General features: G+C 39.0%; 2 protein-coding genes and 1 pseudogene across 2 annotated transcripts; 1 reads left to right on the forward strand and 2 right to left on the reverse strand.

Annotated features, from left to right (window-relative positions):
* The first annotated feature begins 199 nt into the window (after nucleotides 1-199).
* Nucleotides 200-4,815, forward strand: LOC138415474 (bax inhibitor 1 pseudogene; annotated as a pseudogene).
* Nucleotides 4,816-8,327: 3,512 nt separating this feature from the next.
* KRT40 (keratin 40) lies at nucleotides 8,328-14,979 on the reverse strand. Its single transcript, XM_069542430.1, has 7 exons — nucleotides 14,533-14,979; nucleotides 13,616-13,698; nucleotides 12,059-12,215; nucleotides 11,095-11,256; nucleotides 10,890-11,015; nucleotides 9,242-9,462; nucleotides 8,328-8,427 (listed from the first exon to the last, which is right to left on the reverse strand). The coding sequence occupies exons 1-7, from the start codon at nucleotides 14,977-14,979 to the stop codon at nucleotides 8,328-8,330; spliced, it is 1,296 nt and encodes a 431-aa protein (XP_069398531.1).
* Nucleotides 14,980-19,113: 4,134 nt separating this feature from the next.
* On the reverse strand, nucleotides 19,114-20,146 carry LOC138414705 (keratin, high sulfur matrix protein, IIIB4). The gene has a single exon (XM_069542431.1). The coding sequence runs from the start codon at nucleotides 19,860-19,862 to the stop codon at nucleotides 19,566-19,568; it is 297 nt and encodes a 98-aa protein (XP_069398532.1). The 5' UTR covers nucleotides 19,863-20,146; the 3' UTR covers nucleotides 19,114-19,565.
* Nucleotides 20,147-20,767: the final 621 nt, after the last annotated feature.

Here is a 20,767-nt window from a genome sequence, read left to right on the forward strand (position 1 = left end):
AATTACCTTACAATTGCATTCATTTCACATGTCAGCAAGATTATGCTCAAAATCCTTCAAGCTAGGTTTCAGCAGTACATGAACTGAGAACTTCCAAATGTACAGCTGGATTTAGAAAAGGCAGAGGAGAAGCGCATCTGATGTTAGAAGAGCTGTGTGGGCTCCTGAGAGGTGAGTCAGAAGAGTGGACACTAGCGTCATGAATATGTTTGTTCGGAAGATCAACTTTGATGCACTCTTTAAATTTTCCCACATAACCCTCTCAACACAGCAGCACCTGAAGAAGGTCTATGCCAGTTTTGCCCTCTGTATGCTTGCGGCAGCCACAGGGGCCTATGTCCATGTGGTCACCCATTTCATTCAGGCTGGCCTGCTCTCTGCCTTGGGCTGTCTGGGGTTGATGATTTGGCTGATGGCAACACCTCACAGCCATGAAACTAAGCAAAAAAGACTGGGACGTCTGTCTGGATTTCCTTTCCTTACAGGAGTTGGCCTGGGCCTTGCTCTGGACTTGTGCATTGCCACCAACCCCAGCATCCTTCCCACTGCCTTCCTGGTCCCAGCAATGATCTTCACTTGCTTCACCCTGAGTGCACTCTGTGCCAGGTACCGTAACTACCTCTTTCTAGGAGGTATCTTGATATCAGCCATGAGCCTGATGCTCTTGTCTTCCCTGGGGAACCTATTCTTCGGATCTATTTGGCTTTTCCAGGCAAACTTGTATGTGGGGCTGGTGGTCACATGTGGCTTTGTCCTTTCTGATACTCAACTCATTATTGAAAAAGGCTGAAAATGGAGATGAAGATTATATCTGGCATTGCGTTGACCTCTTCTTAGATTTCGTAACTCTCTTTAGAAAGCTCATGATGATCCTGGCTATGAATGGGAAGAAGAAGAAGCGAAGCAGCCATCCAGCCTTCCCCAATTTGATTTCCTTTCCCTCCGCCCCTCTTTTCCTCTTTGCACACATTACAGTTAGCATGTTCTGTGATAATGAAAAGCATCAGAAAAAAAAAAAAAGAAAAGGCAGAGGAACCAAAGATCAAATTGCCAATATATGCTGGATCATAGAAAGAGCAAGGGAATTAAAAAAAAAAAAAAACTACTTCTTCTTCATTGACTAAGCTAAAGCCTTTGTGTGGATCACAATAAACTGTGGAATATTGTTAATGAGATGGGAATACCAGACAACATGACCTACCTCCTGAGAAACCTGTATGTAGGATAAGAAGCAGCATTTACAACTGGACATGGAATAACAAACTGGTTCAAAATTGGGAAAGTAGTACATCAAGGCTATATATTTTCACCCTGCTTATCTATCTTACATGCAGAATACATCATGCAAAATGCTGGACTGGATGAAGCACAGCTGGAATCAAGATTGCCGGGAGAAACATCGACAACCTGAAATATGCAGATGATACCACTTTAATGGCATGAATTGAAGAGGAACGAAAGAGTCTCTTGATGAAGGTGAAAGAGGAAAGTGAAAAGGCTGGTTTAAAACTCGACAATCAAAAATGAAGATCATGGCATCTGGTCCCATCACTTCATGGCAAATAGAAGGGGAAAATGTAAACAGTGTTAGATTTCATTTTTGCAGGGCTCAAAAATCAGTGCTGATGGTGACTGCTGCCATGAAATTAAAAGATGCTTGCTCTTTGGAAGAATAGCCATGACAAACCTATACAGTGTATTAAAAAGCACAGACATCACTTTGATCACTCTGTCAACAAAGGTCCATATAGTCAAGGCTATGATTTTTCCCACAGTCATGTTTGAATGTGAGAGTTGGACCATAAAGAAGGCTGAGTGGTGAAGAATTGATGCTTTTGAACTGTGGTGTTGGAGAAGACTCTTGAGAGTCCTCTGGACAGTGAGGAGATCAAAGAAGTCAATCCTAAAGAAAATCAACCCTTAATATTCATTGGAAGGCCCGGTGCTGAAGCTGAAGCTCCAATACTTTAGCCACCTGATGTGAAGAGGTGACTCATTGGAAAAGACCCTAATACTAGGGAAGATTGAGGGCAAGAGAAGGGAGGTTGAGATGGTTGGATGGCATCACAGACTCAATGGACATGAGTTTGAGCAAACTCAGGGAGACTGTGAAGGACAGGGAAGCCTGGCATGCTGCAGTTCACGGGTTTGCAGAGTCAGACAAGACTTAGGGACTGAACAACAACAGATGTAAAAACTCTCAATGAAATATTAGCAAATTGAATTCAACAATACCTGAAAAGGATCATATACTACAAACAAATGGGATCTATCTCAGGCATGCAATGGTTCAGTATTTACCGGTCAGTCAATGTGACATACCACATTAACAAACTGAAGAATGAAAACTATATAATCACTCCAATAGACAGAGAAAAAGGTTTTGAAAAAATTCAACATCCACTTATTAAAAAACTCTCAACAAAGTGGGTATAGAGGGAACATAACTCAGCAAAAATGGATCATATGTGACAAGCCCGCATTTAACATTGTACTTCATGATGAACATTGAGAGTATTTCTTTTAAGATCAGGAATAAGATGAGACCCATTCTCACTACTTTTGGAAGTCTTAGCTACAACAATCAGAGAAGGAAAAGAAGTATAAGGAATCCAAATTGGAAAGGAAGAAGTAAAACTGTCACTGTTTGCAGAGGACATGTTACTATATATGTATAATATCCTGAAGAAGCACCCCCAAACTAATGAGAACTAATGAATGAATTCAGTAAAGTTGGAGATACAAAATTAATATACAGAAATCTGTAGCATTCCTATATACTAACAGCAAACGGTCAGAAAGAGAAATTTAAAAAATAATCCCATTGAAATTACATCAGCAATAGAACACCTGGGAATAAATTTAATCAGAAGGTGAAAGAACTGTACTCTGAAAACTATAAAACATTGATGAAAGAACTGAAGACTATGCAAACAAATGGAAATATATACTGTGCTCATGGATTGGAAGACATAAAATTATTAAATTGACATACTACCCCAAATAAAATCACTGCAGATGGTGAGTGCAGCCATGAAATTAAAAGACACTCCTTGGAAGGAAAGTTATGAACAACCTAGACAGCATATTAAAAAGCAGAGACATTACTTTGTCAACAAAGGACGGCTGGTCAAGGCTGTGGTTTTTCCAGTGGTCATGTATGGATGTGAGAGTTGGACTATAAAGAAAGCTGAGTGCCGAAGAATTAATGCTTTTGAACTGTGGTGTTGGAGAAGACTCTTGAGAGTCCCTTGGACTGCAAGGAGATCCAACCAGTCCATTCTGAAGGAGATCAGTCCTCTGGGTCGTCTCAGTGCACCAGCTCCAAGCATCCAGTATTATGCATTGAACCTGGACTGGCGACTCGTTTCATAAATGATATTATACATGTTACAATGCCATTCTTCCAAACCATCCCACCCTCTCCCTCTCCCACAGAGTCCAAAAGACTGTTCTATACATCTGTGTCTCTTTTGCTGTCTCGCAAACAGGGTTATTGTTACCATCTTTCTAAATTCCATATATATGCGTTAGTATACTGTATTGGTGTTTTTCTTTCTGGCTTACTTCACTCTGTATTAAAACAAATAAATTCATATAAAAAAATAAAGTAGATCAGTCCTGGATGTTCTTTGGAAGGAATGATGTTGAAGTTGAAACTCCAATACTTTGGCCACCTGATGTGAAGAGCTGACTCATTTGAAAAGACTCTGATGCTGGGAAAGATTGAGGGCAGCAGGAGAAGGGGATGACAGAGGATAAGATGGTTGGATGGCATCACCAAGTCAATGGGCATGGGTTTGGGTGGACTCTGGGAGTTGGTGATAGACAGGGAGGCCTGGTGTGCTGCAGTTCATGGGGTTGCAAAGAGTTGGATATGACTGAGTGACTGAACTGAACTGAACCCAAGACAAAGTAGAGATGATGCAATTGCTATATAAATACCACATAATTTTTTCACAGAGCTGGGTAAGTAGTCGTAAATTTTGTATGGAACCACAAAAGACCCCAAATACTGAATGCAACCTTGAGAAAGAAGAACAAAGCAGTATCACATTCCCTGATTTTAAACCATACTACAAAGCTACAGCAATCAAAACAGTACAGTATTGGCATAAAAACAGACAGATTGATCATGGGCAAAATAGAGAGCTCAGAAATAAACCCATACAGATATAGTCAATTAATTTATTGCAAAGAATACAAGAATGAGGAAATAAATTCCTTCAATTAGTGGTGTTTGGATAACTGGATAGAGCTATGTACAAGAATGAAAACAGATCATTTTTCACAGCATATACAAAAATCAACTCAAAATGGATTAAAGACTTAAATGTAAGATCCCAAATCATAAAATTTCTAGAAGAAAAATAGGCAGTATTCCCTCTTTGAAATTGGTCTTAACGATATTATTTTTGGACATATCTCCTCAGGTAAGGGAAACAAAAGCAAAAACAAGGAAATGAGAACACATCAAACTAAAACCTTTTGTAAACCATCAAAAGTAAAGTAAACCATCAGCAAAATGTAAAGTCTGCCTAATGAGTTGGAGAAAAAATTAGCAAATGATAAATTTTTTAAGAGGTTAATATTCAAAATATAAAAATACTCGGACAAGTTGTCATTAAAAAACACAATTAAAAATTGGCAGAGAACCTGAATTGACATTGTTCCAAAAAAGACATACAGATGGTCAACAGTCACATGAAAAAAATATTCAACAAAACTAATCATCAGGGAAATGCAAATCATACTCATATTCAGATACTACCTCGAACTTATCAGAATGCCTATCATCAGAAAGACAACAAATGACAAGTTTTGGGGAGGATATGGACAGAAGGGATGTGGACAAATATAAATTGGTGCAGCCACTATGGAAAATAGTAGGGAGGTTCCTAAAAAGCCTAAAAACAGAATGCCCTGTGATTCGGAAATTTGATTTCTGCATATTTACCTGATGGAAACAAAAAGATAGAGGCACCTACATTTTCAGTGCAGCATTATTTACAATAACCAAGATAATGGAAGCAACCTAAGTGTCCACTGATAGATGAATGGATAAAGAAAATGCAATATTACTCTGCCATAAAAAAATGAAATTTGCCATTTGCAATGACAATTACAACGGATGTAATTCAGAAGACATTATGCTCAGTGAAATGTCTGAGAAAGACAAATACCATATGATCTCACTTTTGTGGTGAATATAAAAAACAAACAGAGCAAAATGAAAATAGACTTACAGAATTTAGAGAACAAGTAAACGTCCCTTAGTTTATTTTGAGTATTTTCATTACTTTTTTGTTATTGTTAAATCAGGAGGATGCTAAATAAAACATCTAGCACAAAATTTTAGGTCTCAAACTTGATTTTTCTTTCAACCTGTATTAACTATTATTATTATTACTGCTGTGTGCTTTATTTCTGGGTTTTTAAAAAGGTAGAAATAGAAAATTGAGAAGAACTTCTCTCCAGCTTTCTGTTTTTTTTTTTTTTAAACTCTTCAATTTTGAAACAGTAATAGAGTCACAAGGATTTGCATAGATAGTACAAGAGATCCCATATAGCCTGATTTTCTGCAATGGTTATATGTTATTCATATGTAGCACAGTTGCAAAATCAGGAAGCTGACATGTTGATATAATGTTTGTGCTTCACTCTATATAATTTTTTTCACACATGTAGTTTCAGGTAACTACCACTGCAGTTAAGATGTGCAACAATTCAACCAACACAAAGATCTCCTTCATGCTACATCTATTAGTTCTCCATCTCTATATTATTTCAAGAATGTCATGTAAATAGAATCATACAGTATCTGACCCTTCAAGACTACCTTTTTCTCACTCAGCATAATGACCTTAAGATTTTGAGAACATTTTGGTTGTTTGTAGTTGTTAGCTGTTATCAATAAAGCTTCTATGAACAATTACATAATTTGTTTTGTTTTCAATCCCTTTACTTACAATTTACCTATACCATTGTATTTGAAGTGATCTTCTTGCTGAAAGCATAGAATTGTGTCATGCTTGTTCTAATCCATTCTGCCAATCTCTGTCCTTTAATTGATGTATTTAGACCTTTTCTATTTATTGTAATTATTGATATGGTAAGGCTTAAGGTCACACTTCATTTTTTGTTTTCTGTTTGTTCTCTCTGGCTTTTTCATTTTTCTTTTTCCTGCCTTCCTTGGACACATTCTAGAATTCCACTTCGATTTATCTATAATGTTTTTAAGTGTATTTCTTTGTATAGCTTTTAAAGTAATTGCTCTAGGTATTGCATTTATATAATGCATATCATAGTCTATTGGACTTGATATTTTGTCAGTTCAAGTGAAATTTAGAAACCTTACCTCCCTTTACTTCCCTTTATTCTCCTCTTCTTGGAGCATTTTTTTTTTTCTGTCTGTACCAGCTGGTGTTACTGGGTTCTTGGTTTCTCCAGCTCACAATTCCAGGGTATGTGAAGCAAAACAAAACCGCAAGTAATTCACCACTCTGTTGTTCCCTGAATAGCAGGAATCTAGATGGTTTGGCTTCTTCCAACTTTCCAGAGTCTGCTTTTGTTTTATATATGACTTCCAGGGTTTCTAGCAATACTTAGGAAGAGAAATGGGGAAATACATATCTACTTTATCTTTCTGGAAGTTCTCTACTTTGCCATTTAAAAGTGTGAAAATATTCATTTTTATACTGAACCGCTGGGCTGGGAGAAGCGCAAGCTGGAATCAAGATTGCTGGGAGAAATATCAATAACCTCAGATATGCAGATGACACCACCCTTATGGCAGAAAGTGAAGAGGAGCTAAAAAGCCTCTTGATGAAAGTAAAAGAAGAGAGTGAAAAAGTTGGCTTAAAGCTCAACATTCAGAAAACTAAGATCATAGCATCTGGTCCCATCACTTCATGGGAATAGATGGGGAAACAGTGTCAGACTTTATTTTTGGGGGCTCCAAAATCACTGCGGATGATGATTGCAGCCATGAAATTAAAAGACGCTTACTCCTTGGAAGAAAAGTTATGACCAACCTAGATAGCATATTTCAAAAGCAGAGACACTGCCAACAAAGGTCCGTCTAGTCAAGGCTATGGTTTTTCCAGTAGTCATGTATGGATGTGAGAGCTGGACTGTGAAGAAAGCTGAGCACTGAAGAATTGATGCTTTTGAACTGTGGTGTTGGAGAAGACTCTTGAGAGTCCCTTGGACTGCAAGGAGGTCCAACCAGTCCATTCTAAAGGAGATCAAACCAGTCCATTCTAAAAGAGATCAGTCCTGGATGTTCTTTGGAAGGACTGATGCTAAAGCTTAAACTCCAGTATTTTGGCCAACTCATGTGAAGAGTTGACTCATTGGAAAAGACTGATGCTGGGAGGGATTGGGGGCAGGAGGAAAAGGGGACAACAGAGGATGAGATGGCTGGATGGCATCACTGACTTGATGGACATGAGTTTGAGTGAACTCTGGGAGTTGGTGATGGACAGGGAGGCTTGGCGTGCTGCGATCCATGGAGTCACAAAAGTCATACACAACTGAGCGACTGAACTGAACTGAACTGAACATGTCCGATAACAGACCAATGTACCCTAAGGTATTTTATGAAACCACAAAATAATGATCATGAAACAATCTTATATTTTTATTAGGAAGGAAAATGCTTAGATAACATAGTGAAAAAATAGGTTAAAACTAAATGCATACGCAACTATGATTACTACCATTATAAGAAAGAAAACTGGAAGTTCCCAAAATACCAACAATGGATATTTGGGGTATGGAATTATGAGTGATTTTTCCCTTTCCTGTGCCAAATTGAAAAAAAAAGGGAATCTAGTACTTTTATAATTAATATCCTCAAGTGTTTCTTCTCAGAATGATATATACACACCTATCTTCCATGATATATGACATTTTACATGAATTAGCTAATCTATTTGTATTCAAGGAGTTAAAAAATATTTTCCTTCTGGGTTTAGGCAAAATCAAACTACTGGCATTGTTTTAGACAATTATCTTGGCATCAAATGGTTATTATATTAACAGTAATGAGCTACAAGTCTGTATTTACCATTCTAAAGGAATGAAAACATTTTATTGGAGAGCAGCAAGAAAGCTTTACAGACTCCTAGAATATCACAAATAAGCAAGCAAGAGAGGAAATGACAAAACAGAGATCCTTCATGCATGCTTAGAGGACAATTTTAGAATACAAAAGCGTTCTTAACTTGAATTTCAAGTTTGGATGTCCCTGATCGAAGCACCGTCTCCTCTCAAGGATTCTGCTGGCTTCCCTTCCTCCATCTGCTGTGTTGGGTGTTTAACCTTCAGGGACAGCTGTTTTCAACTGTGCAAATTATGTACGCCGAGCATGGCTCACAAGTGTTGTTTGACGTGCTTGTTGCAGAACATGGGTTACAGGGAAGCCTGTGAAAAATCCATTTTTAACTAATCTCAACATGGAGAAGCTGGATAAAATGTCAACTCAGAAAAAAATCATGCCAAAATTTGCCCTTCAAATTATATTTTGAAGAACTCTATTTTCAGAATAACATTTGAATGAAAGAATTGCCACTTCATGTTCACTATAGCAGAGACAGTTGGATAAACCTTTATGTATTTTCTTTAGTTGGCAAATGCCATCTTATGTGTGTTACTGACTTTCCTTTTTTTCTTCTTTCAGTTTTATTGAGATATACTTGACATACAGCACTGTCTAAATTTAAGGTGTACAGCATGATTTGATTTATATACATCATGAAATGATTACCACAATAAATTTATTGAGCATCCATCAGCTCATACAGATACAAAGTAAAAGAAAAGGAAAAATATTTTTTCCTTGTGACGAGAACTCTTAGGATTTACTCTCTTAATGGCTTTTTCTAATGCCTGTTTAGGTCCCATTAGCCAAAAGTTATGCATATTTTGCCATTTGTCTAGTAGTTAAATCATTCAGTACCCTGGAATATTTCTTCTGAGTTTCCTGAAGTCAGGAGCAAAGGGAAACTCCCAGCTTGAAATGTTACATATTATATTTTTTCTGCCTTGGAAATTTAGAACATTTTGAACATTTCAATTGACATGTGACTAGCCTTGCTGCTTTTCATCACTCTTTAAGAATATCCTTTAACTCCTTTAAGGAGGTTTGAATATGGCCAGATCTTTGGGAAACAGGATGGTCCTTCAAGAGCCTCTGTGTGACTCTGGGGGATTTTAAGAGGGATTGTGTGGAACTTGCCTGCTGTCCTCGCTGTCCAGCAGCCCCCGGTACGTGTTGATCTCACACTCCAGCCGGGCCTTGGTGTCCAGCAGCACCTGATACTCCTGGTTCTGCCGCTCCAGGTCGCAGCGGATCTCAGCCAGCTGGTTCTCCACATTATCGATCAGACACTGTATCTGGGCCAGCTCCGAGCTGTACTGGGCCTCAGTCTCCGCCACGGTGCATTCCAGAGATTCTGTCTGCAGAAGGAAAGAGCGTGTAAAGAAGGTGGTTGTAGGACAGTCTCTGGGGCCAGATTGCCTGTTTTCCAACCCTGCTCTCCTCTTATCTTTCCAGCTATGTGACTTTGGAAAATTACTTAGCTTCTCTGAGCCTCAGTTGTTGTTGTTGTTGCTTTTTCCAGTTTGGGCATTATTTATTTAGTATAAATACATTTTAAAAGCCCCAAATCTCCTACTATTTTACCACCCTGGAAACACCACGGTGTCAAAAGTCCTGTTAAGATCGAAGATTAACACCTGCTAGAGCCATCAGTCTGAACTCAGTTTTACTGTATAAAAAATGAAGAGTGCAAAGTACCAACCTCATAGGATGGTTGGAGGGTTAAATGAGTAAATATACATAAAGTGTCTAAAACAGTGCCTGGAAAATTTTAAAGGTAGTAAGAGTTATCATTACCACTATGGCCTCTGCGACCTATAACCTACTAGTGTGGCCTAGTGAAGATCAAAAGCATTTGAGAGAAAATGTTGTAATGGGCTCCTGGCTCCTAGTGTGGTTAAGAGAAGAGGCTCTGAGATCGAACCACTTGGATTCAGCTTCCACTTTTGCCTCTTAAAACTTGTGTGAACCCCTGTTACTTAATCTGAGCCTCAGCTTTCCTCATCTGTATAATGGGGTCAGCGGAGGGATTTACCCTATAAGGTTAGTGTGAGAATTAAATTAGCGTTGTGCCTCTCACAAGATGAATGCTCAGCTCTTATTCATTTAGACATTCTCTATAGGACCTAATGTGGCTCACACAGCAATGGAGATGCTTAGTGTAATCTTGAATACATGGTATTTTTGCTGCTTGGGTGAAGCATGGTACAGGGAAGGGTCCAGCTGAGGTGTGCATCCTGGGAAAGTTTAAGATAGTTATAGAATGTAAAGTCTGAGCATCTTCATTTTAAATGTGATGGTGAGCTTGGAAAATTGGCCCAAACCACAAAAGAGTTAGTGGGAGAAAACATTCATGAACCATGAAACCAACATCTCCAAAATTTGCAAGCAACTTATGTGGCTCAAATTTTTTTAAAAAAGAACAACCCATTCAAAAAATGGGCAGAGGACCTAAACAGACATCTCTTCAAAGGAGAGCCTTTGGTTTGTAAGTTCCTATCTCGTTCTGCTCTTTCTGTTCCCTCTCTTTGTCTCTGGAGGATGCTGCAGGATCATGCCCAAGCCCAGAAAGGAAGGTCAGGACATCCTAGTGGTACATTACAAATTGTCGACCTATCACTTCCGCTTCTAGCTGGGTAAACAGCATCCTTGAAAAAGGGAAGGAAATTCAGACCTTCTGCTGCATAAACTGTGGGTTTGTCCTTTGGGTTACAGAATAGGGGATAGTAAGTATCTTAAGCATGATTCTTCAGTGACAAAACGGAGTGGTCTTGCCCTTACATACCAGGCTCTGCTGTGCTTGAAGCTCAATTTCCAGAGCGTTGGCTGTGTGCTTCAGTTCCAAGATCTCCGTCTGGCAGCCCTGCAGCTGCTCTGCACTGGATAGCTGCTGCTGATTCAGTTCCTCTGTCTGAAATACAGGCATGATTAGAGTATGCAAATTAGGCAGAAGTCTGGATGCCTGTCATTTTATTGCTCCAAGTGCCAACCTGAACAGCGAACCATTCTTCCACGTCTCTGCGGTTGTTGGCGAGCACAGTTTCATACTGACAACGCATCTCATCCAAGACTCTGTTAAGATCCATGGTGGGGGCAGTGTTTAGCTCCACACTGAGCCGGTCGCCCAGCTGTCCACGAAGCACGTTGACCTCCTGAGTTGGAAATGGAGTAAAGAATGTGACTTGTGGGGAAAAAATTCAATGTGATATACCAATAGCACCCCATTTCTGGTTTTTGCAGTAGTGAGAAGTGTGAGATTTAGATTCAGATTGCCTAGCTTGAGTCTCTTTTCATCACTCAATTTTTTCATCTGTGAAATAGGTATGATTTTACCCTTACAAGAGAGTTATTGTGAGATATATGAGAGTTCATATTCATAGAAAACACTTAAACAAGTCCTAAGTGCACCATAAGGTCTCAATGTTAGTTACTATTATCATAAACAAATGTTCAAAGGGAAGATATACTCTGTAACATCATTCAGCTTTTCAGTTTTCAGCTTCATAAATGTAGGATAATTATATAATTCACAATTGATGATTTCAAAAGTTTATAAATGCAGAATATTAAAAAAATTAGTCTAAATATTGCATGAATCTTTTCTCCTTTATGAAACAACCTTCGCACTCTGCAATTATCAGCTTGATTTTCATACTTTATGGGTTAGAGATAAAAGTGGCATAAAACACCCAGGAAAGCTATTTGTGGAGCTACGTTCTCCCCCCAAAATAAAGGCAGGCGAAGTTCCTCCATTTGGCACTGGCCAGTGGTCATTTCACGTTTACATTCAGAGATACACCAGAATGATCAGGCTGAATAGTAACAGTGCCCAGAGTGAGTTTTTTCCACATCAATCAACATCTACTCAAGTTCTATGAATATACTCAACATGAGCTCTCCCAGCTTAACTTTGTCACTTTGAGGGTCCTTCAGTGATTTTGCCATTTTCCTTACCTCTTCATGGCTTTTCTTAAGGCAAAGGAGATCATCCTTCAGAGACTCTACATGGGCCTCCAGATCAGATCTGCATACAGTCAGCTCTCCCAGAATCCCATGCAGGCCACTAATGTCAGTCTCTACCAGCTGGCGAAGAGAGAGTTCAGATTCGTACCTTTTACAGCAAAAGAGATACAGCCAATGCTTACTCTGCTGGACACTGAGGAAAGTGCTGAGCCCTACAGCTGAGGGACACATGACATCCAGGAACCCACATGCCATAATTTCTTCTACACCCAAATCATGAAAACTTCAAGCTTTGTGAGCATTCTTAGCTTGAAAAAATATTATAAAGGGAATCCTTGTGATGTGTGCATGTAGGTATGTGAGAGAAGAAGCGGAAGAGCCTACCATATGTTAAGTTCGAATTCAGATCTGGTCTTACTCTAGCTTGTACTTGCTTCTAAGTCCACAATACAAGCAGCTCATACAGCTCAATATCAGAGAAAAAAATAGTCCAGTCAAACAAAATGCGCAGACTTAAACAGACATTTTTCCAAATAAGACATACAAATGGCCAATAAACACATGAAAAGATACTCTACATCTCTCATTATTAGAAAAATGTAAGTCAAAACTACAATGAGGCATCACTTCACACCAATCAGAATGGCTATCATCGAAAAAATGATAAGCAATAAATGCTGGAGAGGATATGCAGAAAACGGAACCTGTGGCACTGTTGGTGGGAATATAAATTGGTATGGCTGCTATGGAGAACAGTATGGAGATTCCTTAACAAACTAGGAATAAAGCCCCCATATGACCCAGCAATCCCACTACCGGGTATACACTCTGAGAAAACCACAGTTCAAAAAGACAGATGCAGGCCAGTGTTCATGGCAGCACTATTTACTGCGACTAGGACATGGAAGCAACCTTGACTTCCATTGACAGATGAGTGGATAAAGATACATACATTGATACACACATACATAAAGATACATACATGTACATGCATGTATGTAAAGATACATACATACATTGAGATAATACGTACAAATGGAATATTACCCAACCATAAAAAGGAAAAAATTGAGTCAGTTGTAGTGAGATGGATAAACCAATAGCCTGTTACACAGAGGGAATCATTAATAAGTCAGAAAGAGAAAAACAAATACTGTATATTAATGCATATATATATATGGAATCTAAAAAAATAGTACTGATGAACCTATTTACAGAGAGGAAATGGAGATGCAGATGTAGAGAATGGTCTGGTGGACACAGCAAGGGGAAGGAAAGGGTAGGACAAGCTGAGAAAGTGACTTTGACATATACGTACTATCATGGGGAAAATAAATAGCTCATGGGGAGCTGCTGTATAACACAGGGAGCCCAGCCTTGTGCTCTGTGGTGTCCTAGAGGGGTGGAATTGGGGTAGGAGAGGCTCAAGATAAAGGGGATATATATATATATAAAATTATGATTGGTTCATGTTGACATATGGCAGAGACTACCACAAGATTGTAAAGCAATTTCTTGCAAGGAAAAAAAAGTTCAAATTAAACTTACTTTGACCTAAAGTCATCAGCAGCCAGTTTGCAGTTGTCAAGCTGTACAGCAAGTCTACAATTTTCTGCCTTCGTACACAAGATCTGGGAAGAAAGTTACTATGTCATGAATGGTTCTTTGAAAGAAACCCACATATCTACTCATTTAATAACTATGCCAGGGTTTATCTTTTAAAAGTCTTTATAAGAAAATATAGGCCTTCAGCCTGCTTTTACTGACCATATCATTTCATGAAGGAAAAAGGAGGGCCAATTTATAAACAAAATAGAGAAATAAAAAGGTTGTTTTTTTTTTTTAATGACTTAAAAACATTTTTGCAGTATTCCTTGGCCACTGAACTTAGGTAGATTTCTCTCTAGGAGTTTATATTATGACTACATCTCCACCCATGATAATAAAAATTTATCAGTAAGAAAAAGACATAATTACCAGGTAAAATTATATGGTTAAAAAATGACATTTCCATATCTATGTTAAATAATGTACTTGTACAGTGTTACACGCAGAAATAATTTTAGATATCACACTGCTTTTCCTCAAGGTAAATTTAGGGATAAGCGGGTTTATTGTGGTCATTTAGTAATTAGCGGCAGCATACAGGCTAGCGCTGATGTTTACTGACTTTTTCCCCCTCTATTCTTTTGGGCCATGCCGCATGGCACGTGGGGTCTTAGTCCCCCACCAGGGATGGAACCTAAGCCCGCTGCAGTGGAAGCACAGTGTCTGAACCATTGGACCACCGGTCACCCTGTTTGCTGGCTTTTTGTCCAGTACCCTTGCCTCTACATCACATTCCCCCTGGGAAGCCCCTCCCCTTTCCCTGGTTTCCCTCCACAGAACAGACTCTTGTAGTAGTAGAAACATAAAGCACATCACAGAGTGGGAAGGTGGAACATTAGGGTGATGAGATACTAGACCTTTTGCTGGAGATCTTCAATGGTGTCGAAGTAACACTGATAATCAGGGCACACCAACGGGACATCCTCTTCACTCTGTTCCCGGATCCTGCATTCCAACTCAGCATTCAACTCCTCCAGCCCGCGCACCTTCTCCAGATAGATGGCGAGCCTGTCATTCAGGAACTGCATCGTCTCCTTCTCGTTACTGTTGAATGCACCGTCCTCACACCAGGCACAGTTCCCCAGCACGCACGGAATATTACAGCTCCCCGCAAAGCAGGACGGTGGGAGGCACCCAGTTGGCAGACGAGACCCGGATAGAAAGCTGGGGGTCTGGCAGCTGGATGTAGCACAGGCGCTGGGGAGACAAGTGGTTGCCACGGAACAGGTTGAGGCAAGCGCACAATCAGAAGCCCTGGCACTGGATTCAGAAGAGCAGCCCGTGGGGGAACAGTCAGAAGCCATTCTATCAGAAGTGAAGGGCAAAGACTAGTTGCAAAACTCCAATTGCCCGCCTCCAAAACTCTCATTCCCTCCCGAGACTTTTATATATACCCCACTTCAAATGGGTATTTACAGACTACACAGGATGTTTTCCGGTGCATTTTTCATATGAACATTCATTAGTGTTGTTTATTTGCTGAAGAAGAGTTTTATGCTTCGTAAAAGAGCCATAACTTCAGGTTTCTAAATAAGGACACCATCTCCATGTGCCAATAGGATAAAGCACTTGTTTCAGAAAATCTTCACAGGAAGCATTGTCCTTTTGACAGAATAAGGAAAGAAAGAGAAAATTTGGGCAATCAGTAATTATAGATACAACTGATTACACATAAAGGAAATCATATCCCTACAGATTTTGATCCTGTGCATTGAAAACTGCTCGTCTTCTTTTGAAATTAATGTTACAACTCATTTAAATGCTATTTATTTGTTTGTGCCCCCACCATAAAAGTGTTCTGTGTGATTAGCCATCTTCAATGCTTTTTGTGGTCTTGCTGTGCTCACATGGTGGAGGACTGAGTGTATACTGAATTTGAAGTGTGTGTGTGAGAACCATACATGCCCATGTGCAAACTGAAAAGTCACTTTACATAACTGATGGGCATCACTTTTTCCCTACATGCCAAAATATAAATTGGTTATCAAAACGTGGAGTTGTAATCTTTGATTTCCTGAAACTTGCCTTCTCTACTTTTCCTATGCTTCACTTTTATATCAGAGATACTGATTTTTCATCTGTATCTCTAATAAGAATGAAATATAAATTCTGTTATAATTTTTAGTCTCAGGAAGCTAAACCTTCGTTAACTACACTTCAGTATAGAAGGAAGAAAGTTACAAAAGGCATTTCTTCTGGGACATGGAAGCTGTTTTCTCAGATTTACTAATTTATTTAATTTTGAAGGCCTCAATTTCATGAAAATTAAATATGCTGGAACTTGGGAATAAAAGTCTTTTGTACGAGTTCCAGCAATTCCATTGGATGAACTCCCTGGGGCAGTACTGAATGGATAGGGATCTGAGATGTAAGTTTTCTGGGTTCTTTCTTAAGTTTTATCTCCAATTTTCAGTTTTCTTGCCTTTGATTGTGGTATTTATTTCATTTTGAAAAGTGTACAGAGAAAATTGTCTGCAGAATGTTAAAGATCTTTATGGGGTGGGTAGCCCATTACTCCGACAAAGTTAAAATTTTCATGATCCAGAATAAACAATTATTTTTTAACTCTGAGTACTTCTTCCTTAAATAGCTGATAATGGAAAAACAACCAACCAACCAAAACCAAACCTGGAGACTTAAGACAGAGGATTAAAATAGTCTCTTAGAATTTATTATTCATTGAGCAAAGTTGGTTTTGATTTTAGTAATTCTCCTTATATTTCAACACTATGCTAAGAGTTCTTAACTGTATAGAAATTAAACATCCTTTTACTCTTTGATACCCTCTTTTTAATGTGGGTTTTCCCCTCATTAAAAAAATATATTCTATTGATCTTTGTTAATTCAGCAGTTTGACTATGATATATCTAAATGGGGTGTGTGTGTGTGTGTGTGTGTGTGTGTGTGTGTTTAGGTTGTATTTATCCTGTTTGAGATTCTTGAATTTGTGATTTACTGAAATATATCACTAAATTTGGAAAATTTTCAGCTTCCCCTCCCCCAATTTTTCCTGCCCCATTTTCACTTGCTTATCATTCTGGAACTCGGATTTCATGCATATTGGACTACTTGACACTGGCCCAGAAGATTTAGTTGGCATTTTCTATTCTGGTATTAATGTTGACTTTTTAAAATTACAATCTTAGTTCTAGAATTTTCATTTGCTTTATTATTAATTTATCAAATAGAATTAAAAATTTTTACTTTTTCTGGTGAGATTCCTCATCTTGTCCATTCTTTTCCCTTTTGTTCATCCTTCCCTTTAAATCCATGAAAATATTGATAATATCTGCTTTAAGATATTGTTTGCTAATTCTAACATCTACATATCTATGGATCTATTTCTATTGGCAGCTTTTTCTCTTATTTATAGGTGAAATTTTCTTGCTTCTTCACATGTCTGGAAATTTTAAATTATATGCTATCCATTTTAGATAACACATTTTAGGAAATTTCAATTATGTTGCAGAGTTTTGAGTGTCGGGCTTTGTTCTGACAAGACGTCAAACCTCTGGAAGATCCCCTTGCTCCTCTCAGGTTAGGTTTTAGGTTTTTCCAGGGCAGGTATGATTCATGTGTTCTCTTCCCAAGGTTGTGATCCTTATTCTTTTGGTGTGTTCTTCTGGAATACCAGTAGAATCCCCAAGGTACACAAAGAGCTTTGGCCCCTCTGGATAGTCCATTAGTACTGAATGACTTCTGGTATTTCCAGTCAGCTCTTTATCCCTCAAAAGCCCTTCTGTGCCAAGCTCATAGAATTTCATTCCGTGCGTGTGAAAAACAGCCTTCTGTTGACTGCCATCTTTCACACAGCCTTCCTCACCTTCCCTGATGTATCTACTTCCTTCTAGAACACAATCACAAATTCCAGTTGCCTAAACTTCATTTGCTTCCCTGGTGGCTTAGACGATAAAGAATCCACCTGCAGTGCAGGAGGCCTGGGTTCGATCCCTGAGTTGGGAAGATCCCCTGGAGGAGGGCATGACAACCCTCTCCAGTACCCTTGCCTGGAGAATCCCCATGGACAGAGGAGCCTGGTAGGAAGTCCGTGGGGTCACAAAGAGCCGGACACGACTGAGCGACTAAGCACAGCAGAGCACAGACTCCATTTAGATATGCCACTTGTGTTTTGACATTTCTAGAGCTGTCCTTTTTAAACTGGTGACCTTACGCTACTGCCTAGTATCTCTCGACATCTTTTCCATACTCTTTTGATCTCCACCTTCAGTCAACTTGTATTTGACTATGTCTTTTTTCCTTTTTATCACTTAAATCTTAATTTCTTAATTGTTCTCAATTTTTCCATACCACAGCACTTCTCTAATGCACATTTTGGACTCACATTTTTTAAAGTGAAGTATAGTTAATTTACAAAGTTGTGTTAATTTCAAGTTTATAGCAGTTATACATACATATATGTGTGTGGGCTAAGTTGCTTCAGTTGTGTTCCTCTCTTTGTGACCCAAGGGACTGTAGCCTGTCAGGCTCCGCTGTCCATGAGATTCTCCAGGCAAGAACACTGGAGTAGATTGCCATGCCCTTCTCCAGGGGATCTTTCTGACCCAGGAATTGAACCTGTGTCTCTTATGTCTCCTGCATTAGCAGGCAAGTTCTTCACCACTAGCACCACCTGGGAAGCCCCTGCATAGAAATACATTCTTTTTCAAATTCTTTTCCGTTATAGTTTATTCAATATTTTGAGTATCGATTCCTGTGCTATACAGTATAATTCATATATTTTTATTAAAATAAAATGCTGCTAAGTCGCTTCAGTCGTGTCTGACTCTGTGCGACCCCATAGATGGCAGCCCACCAGGCTTCCCAGTCCCTGGGATTCTTCAGGCAAGAACACTGGAGTGGGTTGCCATTTCCTTCTCCAATGCATGAGAGTGAAAAGTGGAAATGAAGTCGCCCAGTCGTGTCCGATTCCTAGCGACCCCATGGACTGCAGCCCACTAGGCTCCTCTGTCCATGGGATTTTCCAGGCAAGAGTACTGGAGTGGGGTGCCATTGCCTTCTCTGAAATAGAATGCTAGAGTTCAATAAATAATTGTTAATTGTATGAAGGAGTGAGTGGATATTGTGTGTATATCTGCCTTAATTTCCAGACCATCAGTTCATTTTTAGCAGGGATGGTAAAACACAAGGTACGTAATAGGTACTTAATATGTTTATTGAATGAATAATATTGCTATATATTTTTTGCACAAATAGATCTAATCTAGATTAGTTGATCTATTAGGTCATATTTGGTCTTTGGATCATATTTGGTGTTTCCCAATCTACCTTAAACCATTTTAGAGGAAGGACAAGTCGGGGAAATTATGCTGATATCCTGGACCATTTTATATGCAACACCATTTAGTTTTCTTAAAACAACAAGAACAACAAAAGCAAGAAGTATTTGTCTGTACTGCCACTCTTTTCAGCTTTGCAGATGTTCTCAGTTTGTTAAAATGCTGACCTTTGGAGTTCAGAAAGACATTCGATGTGTTAACAAAAATAAATGGAAATACCTATAGACATTTATGTTATGCCAGAGATGTAAACTTTATTAGAATAATCATGAAGACCTCAATTTCCAGAAAGATGCCATTCAAGACTGGAAACAGAATTCCCAAAGCACCAAAGAAAGATACAATTTAACACGAAGGAACTGAACAACGCTGGGAAACCTGTAGGCATCTACCTACTCCAGCTGTCCTTGTTCACTGATGTCTACTACACGGCCATCGAAAGTCTCTTGGTTTGTTTTTTTGTGAGGGTTGTCTGTGATAATGCCTTGTTCCAACTTTGAAAGCGGAGACATAATTAGTTGCAGGTACTGAGACAGGTGAGCACTAAAGCTTCTGGGTTGACTCTGTCAGGCACTGGGTGAGGCAGCCGTCGGTCAGCAGCAACTTGGGATGCAGGGCTCACAGCTGGGCTGAGTGTAGGTTGTGAGGTTGATGCTTTCCAGGCCTGGGGTGGGCTGGGAAGAGTTGAGCAGGAAGCAGGTGGGCACACAGGGCTGAGGAATGTGGCAAGGTGGGGGGCGGTTGTCACAGCAGGTTGGCTCCAGGAACCAGACTGTGTGTGGGCAGGTGCTGGGCAGGCAGACTCCACATCTGCAGAATTTGTCAGAGGAGCAGATGGTGGTGGCGGGGCTGGTGGGGACGCTGCAGCAGAGGCGGGCACAGCAAGCCATGGTGTTGGGAAGCTGTGTTTTTTATTGATTTGGTTTAAAGAAGACGAGTCTCCTGGGGTGAGAATGTCTCTTTCTGCTCTGAGGCTCTTATATACCCTCTCAAGTGGGTGTTGGTCCAACCGGAAGGCTTCTTTCCTGTTGTTGTTTATGTTAGTGTACCCATTATCCTTTGACTGGTTTGACATTTAGATGCTTGTAAAGAGTCTTTATTTTCCTAATTAACCTTTGTTTGAGTTCACTGCTAAATCTGAACAAATTACTCTTGCTATTTGTCACTGGAACACAAGCTTTATGAGGTATCGTCAGTGGCTTCTGCTATTATAATTCCAGCATCAGCCCTGATGGGGAATATGCGTGACAGTACAGCTGTAGGGTGTAGGTATTTTCCCTCGTACTGGTCAGTTTTTATTTTCTTTACCTTTATCTGTTATCAATTGGTTTGATGAACTATTTTTCTTTTAAAGATAACTTATTTTTAGTAACTCTCTTTTAGCTTTGGGGACTTTAATAAATTAACTGACTTTTAATTGATATATAATATACATGTAACATTGTATTAGTAGCATTGTAGTGTTGGGATTTTTGAAGATCTAATTTACATTAATATGGAGACCCACACTATTATCCCATTTTTGTTGTGAAATATTGCATATTCATTAAAAAGTTCAGACTATATAGAAATGGATAAAGAAATTATCCACAACATGTTATCGTCAAGAGAAATTCTCTATCAGTGTTTATATATATCCCTCTAGCCATTTTTCTATATACTTGCTTATCATTTTATGATGCTACTGGAATCACATTGTATATACCATTCCATAACTTGCATTTTCACTTAAATATATATTTTCATGATCTTATATTCTTAACTATATTTGATAACATTATTTTAAGTATTTCCT

This window comes from Ovis canadensis, chromosome 11, assembly GCF_042477335.2.
Source record: "Ovis canadensis isolate MfBH-ARS-UI-01 breed Bighorn chromosome 11, ARS-UI_OviCan_v2, whole genome shotgun sequence".
Taxonomy (NCBI): domain Eukaryota; kingdom Metazoa; phylum Chordata; class Mammalia; order Artiodactyla; family Bovidae; genus Ovis; species Ovis canadensis.